Source organism: Athene cunicularia (genome assembly GCF_003259725.1).
Source record: "Athene cunicularia isolate RWA chromosome 6 unlocalized genomic scaffold, athCun1 chr6_part1, whole genome shotgun sequence".
Taxonomy (NCBI): domain Eukaryota; kingdom Metazoa; phylum Chordata; class Aves; order Strigiformes; family Strigidae; genus Athene; species Athene cunicularia.
The window spans coordinates 21,661,507-21,666,707 of NW_020799105.1; the positions used below are offsets into that span (position 1 = coordinate 21,661,507).

Sequence of the window (5,201 nt, forward strand, 5' to 3'; positions counted from 1 at the left end):
GTCTGGGCTGGGACGTACAGGATGGATGCGCTCCTCAGATGTATGTACCACTGTGGCCTCCAAAAAAGGGTGGCACGGTGGACAGGTAACACAAACACATCTTATGGTTTTGCTATTTGTGTACAAATTAAAAAAAAAAACAAAACAAAAAAAAAAAAAAAACCCCGAACAACAACATAGAAACAATAGAAATTTACAATAGAACAATATATAATACAAATACAAGCTCTGGAAAATGCTCTTGCAGGGGTCACAGACTAAAGGCAAAGGTTTTGGAGGAGGTGGAAGTCTGCACTGAGGCCAGCTAAGAAAACTGGAAGGAGAAACAGGCACAAAAGCCCTTCTGCATATCTGAAAACTCTTAATATTTAAGTTTTCCTTCTCTTTGGTTATACACCCAGAAACCCCATCCAAAGGAATTGTTTTTGCCCACATGCAGAAGATCACAGAAGATGCTGGTCCAAGTCAGAAACTTTGATCTGAGAGAAGATGTGCCTTGGGAATTGCACTTTATTTTCCCTGATTCATGTAGCAGGTTTCTAAAGCATGTTTTAACTTTTTCCTTATAAGTATCCTTGAAGTGTTGGGGAATCTTCATTGGGTCTGTTTATTTAAATCCAGGGAGTTTTTTGCATTGCTTGCATTCTTTGGATGCTCCTGAAAGCTTGAACTCAGTCTCGGCTTCCTGGGCAGTGACAGGAGTGGATGGGGAACATGGGACCCTGCAGACCAAGTGACCTAAGGCTGGCCACTGCCAACCTCCCTCCGCCAGCAGCCTTACTCCTGCTGCTGCCTTTCTGCTCTTCTGCATGAGTGAGATAACACATCAGAAAACTAACTCCTCAAAAGTGGAAAAAAAGCTTGGCAGCTTAATTTCCTGAAGCATTTCAAAGGGGACTAAAGCAGGGCGGGGACAGGACAGAGAAAGAGGGACCACCCATAAAAGCTACACCTCCATAGGCTTTCCTACACTATTTTATTTGCATGATGAACACAGATGTCCATACGAAGGAATCGCTATGTGTTTTGTCTAACAAAGCTCATCGTGGTCTGGGAAGGCCCATTCAAGCGTGGTTTTGCTGGAGGTTTGGCTGTGGCAGGTTGTGATGTGTCTTATCCTGGAATATTGGCTTCAAGCCATCTCAAAGACCTGCTGTTGCCCACTGTACTGCATTATCTTCAAGTGAAACGGGAGCTGCCCTGCTTCTCACACCTACAGAAGGACGGGGTACATTTAAAAACTTCCAGAGGTGTTAGCTGCATGTTTGATTTGCTAATCCTCAACACTGAGCTGTGGAAAAAGCAGGAAAAATAGGGCTGGGAAGGAGGGTGGTGGTACAGAAGCTGCAGCCCTCACAGATCGTGATCAGGGTTTCAAGACAGGACAAAATGAAAATAGCTTTCAGCCACACTGGCTCTGCTGAAGTGAAGTATTTCTCAGGAAGAGCTATTTGTTTTGCGGTATTTTTTATGCTGGTAAAATGTCGTTCAGATGTGCTTACTTGAAGTAGAAATGCATATCTCAGTGGAATCAAAAATGCTAAGGTTAGATGAAGGTAACCACCTTCATTAGTAGAGACTCACGGGAGCACGCTGTGCGATATCGCTCAGCTTTTTAATTGCTTTCAAAAATAGAAGTATACACAAAGCACTGTGTTAACCCATGAAAAGTCAAACAATCTCACTGATGGCAAAGGAACAGCATACGCACAAAAAAAAAAAAAAAAAAAAAAAAAAAAAAAAAAAAAAAAGCCACAGAGGGACGTTTATGGCAGCAATAAGCAGTTTTCACTTACCCATCACTGTGACGGGGCTGGCAGGCAGCAGTGTTAGCCATCCATTTGCTGCTCAGCATCCGTGAAATGCTTTTTGCTGGACCGGTTCCCTAGCAATACGTCCAATTCTGCAGCCAAGCTGTTCTCTCAAGATAGCTGAAGCACATAATTTTATATACACGATGATATAGAATAGCTCTGTTACAGTGGTAAAGCTAGCAGGGAATGAAAGCAGTCTACAAAACTATATCCCAGGCAGGAGGAGTGATCCCTGACATAGGGTGTGTTCCTCTCAGCATTTCATGCCCTGAATAGTAGGGATGCGATATCTTGGTTGTGAAAGCTGGGGATGTTTTGAATGAAAAATTTTTTTAAAAAGGCATCAGTAGAAGGAAAATCTGCACATTGTCAAATCACCTTGATCTGCAGTAGTTATCTCATTACAAGGAAGGGGATGAGCTGACCCATAGTGGGAAGGCATCAGTGGAAACGCTCCCGTGCTCTCTGAATCCAGTGATGAAATTCAGGTAAAGCACATGATAATTTTCAGACATTACTGTCCCTCAGATGCACATTAGGCGGCTGCTCCTCGAATTGCGCTAGCACTTCTGTGCTGCTGTTTACTCACAGTGGTGACCTTGGTGACCGAACGGCATTTTGACCCATAGCCTGGATTTTACTCCACTTTCCTTTTCAGGTGTTTATTTTCTGCGTCTCTCGACAGGAGAGCCTCACCCACAGCATCTCTAGAGTGAGAGAATGGCAAAAAATTATTGTCTCTATTACCCTGATGCAGCACATGAAAATGAATGTTGATCACATGCATGAAACAAGTCCTCTTGATTTGGTATTTAAATTAGAAGTAATGCACAAAAACTTAACATCTTAGTATTTTTCTTGGATTATCAGAGTACAAAAACCTCTCAACAAGCAGCAACCAGTAAACTTCTTTTACAGACAGAAATTATTAGTGTCTCTTTCATATGTCTGTATTTGCCTTATCTGATTTATTCAGCCGTCTGGTTTGGAAACCTCATTTTTACACATCTGAAATAATGACAGCAATGACAGTGATTGACAGGAATTTTGAAAATTCAGAATCAAAGCCGCTACAATTTCATCTGTAGCCCCATTCTGTTAATATTTAAGTGTCCTTAAATCACACTTAATTTGCGCATTCGTGATTTGTTCCTTTGATGGAGCAACATATCAAAGAGCAGTAGAGAACTGACTGATTAGGATCATCAGCAATCACTTATTTTCTGTACATTAAATTACTTCACAGCTGCCTGATGTTCTCCAAACAGGAGGAGTATTAGAGGAGCTTTCACGCTCAAGTCAAGTAAAAAGAAATCAGCGCTTCTGGAGAAACATATATAAATGCAAGTGATACACGTACAAATACAGATACCCATGAAACCCACCCAACAGGTTGAAGAACTGGAGTATATATGTTATCTTTTCATGCTGATGAAAATTAAATTGAACAAATAAATTCTGATGGTATCAAAATCAGACAGATGTTTTACAAGGGGTCATATGTGTGATCCTGGGAACGTAATATTATTTTTTAGAAATAAGGTTATACAACAGTTAAAGCGCCTTTCATCTGAGGATTTGGAAACCCTTCAGACAAGCACCCCACTTCTACCTCAGACTTTCTCAAACACCCTCTCTTCCCTCTTTCTCTGTTCTCCCTAGAATTATGGAGGGCATTAGCAGCCGGCTTGCTCTGCAGTGCTGCATCTCTTTCCTCTCCTCAGCTCCTCTCTTGTCACCCCTGGCCACTCTGGTCTCTTCAGAATCACTAAAACATTTTTTCCCCTTTTCTTTCTCCTCTATATACCAAAATAATGGAGCTATCACTTATTCATGCTCCCGTCACCCCAACTCATTTTCAGATTCCTTCTGAAAACTCTTTTTTTCCCAGGAATTCCTTCTTTCGTCCAACTGGCAACAGTGCTTGGTGACTTCTCAACTGTTGCTCAGCCGCTGCCCTCCTTGGCCCTGTGGCTGTCTCCCACGCAGGGTATCAGGCTTCCCATGCTTTGCTTACAATAATAGGAAACTTAACACCCATTCTGGAGACTGTTAATGTGAAAAGATCTTTCGAGGTTTCCTCAAAAAAAAAAATGCCAGAGAATGTTTTATTGGCAAACAGCTGTTAGTAATGAGAGTTCTCAACCTATTCCAATTTAACTATTAAAATCACCTTTTAACTCACATCTCTTGGCTTCTGATTACAGAATAAAAACATTTCTTTTAATAAACTTTAAAAATATGGTTTTTTCCTCGGTATTGCAGGTGTCAGTCCATCACAAAGCGTGGAGTTTGCTCGGTTATGTCTGAGCCAGGTGAGACAGACACCACTGAGGCCTGGGAACACTCCTTGGGGTGGGAAGTCTCAAGGTGACCAAACTGGGAACCAGCTCGGTTCTGGTTCAGACTGGTGTTAGACACCTCGAAGCCCTTGGAGAAATCCTTTCACATGCATTGTCTTGCACATAACACTTGTATGAGTCTTTGTATTACGTTACCTGAGAAAAACTGGGCTTGAAATCTGTTAACTATAGCATCTACCCAAATTTAAGATGCTGAATAATTCTCCCATCAGTTCATGCCTATCTGCAGTGAGATCTTTTAAGTAGACGAATTTCTTTTCTGTGGAGTTTGAATTTTATAAGCATGAACAATGTGATGAAACCAATATGATAATAAAATCACATTAATTACAGGCGGGCGGGCGGCCCCGCGCACTCCCCGCGCCCACCAGCAGATGGAACCCGGGATTCACAAATAAATGGTTTCCCGGGGGCTTGGGCTCTCCCCTAGTTGCTTAACCAGCAAACACAGCAGACCTCAAAAGACGGCTTGAATGATAGAATGGTTTGGGTTGGAGGGGACCTTCAAGATCATCCAATTTCATCCCCCTGCCACAGGCAGGGCCACCTTCCACCAGCCCCGGTTGCCCAAAGCCCCGTCCAACCTGGCCTTGAACCCTTCCAGGGAGGGGGCAGCCACAGCTTCTCTGGGCAACCTGTGCCAGGGCCTCACCCCCCTCACAGGGGAGAATTTCTTCCTTACATCTCATCTAAATCTCCCCTCTTTCAGTTTAAACCCGTGACCCCTTGTCCTACCCCCACACCCCTGATCCAGAGTCCCTCCCCCCTTTCCCACAGCCCCTTTCAGCCCTGGGAGGCCGCTCTAAGGTCTCCCCGCAGCCTTCTCTTCTCCAGCTGAACCCCCCAACTCTCTCAGCCTGTCCTCACAGGGGGGGCTCTCCAGCCCCTGAGCATCTCCGTGACCTCCTCTGGCCCCGCTCGAGCAGGTCCGTGTCCTTCTGCTGTTGGTGCCCCAGAGCTGGACCCAGCCCTGCAGGGGGGTCTCACAGAGCGGAGCAGAGGGGGAGAATCCCCCCCCTCGCCC

The 5,201-nt window shown here is 44.2% G+C and overlaps 1 protein-coding gene across 1 annotated transcript in view; it reads left to right on the forward strand.

Moving 5' to 3' along the window:
* The first annotated feature begins 4,116 nt into the window (after positions 1–4,116).
* Positions 4,117–5,201, forward strand: part of BTBD16 (BTB domain containing 16) — an 8,032-nt gene continuing 6,947 nt past the window's right edge. The window contains exon 1 of the mRNA XM_026851552.1: positions 4,117–4,129. Coding sequence (XP_026707353.1) covers positions 4,117–4,129 — 13 coding nt within the window. The remainder of the gene's footprint in view (positions 4,130–5,201) is intronic.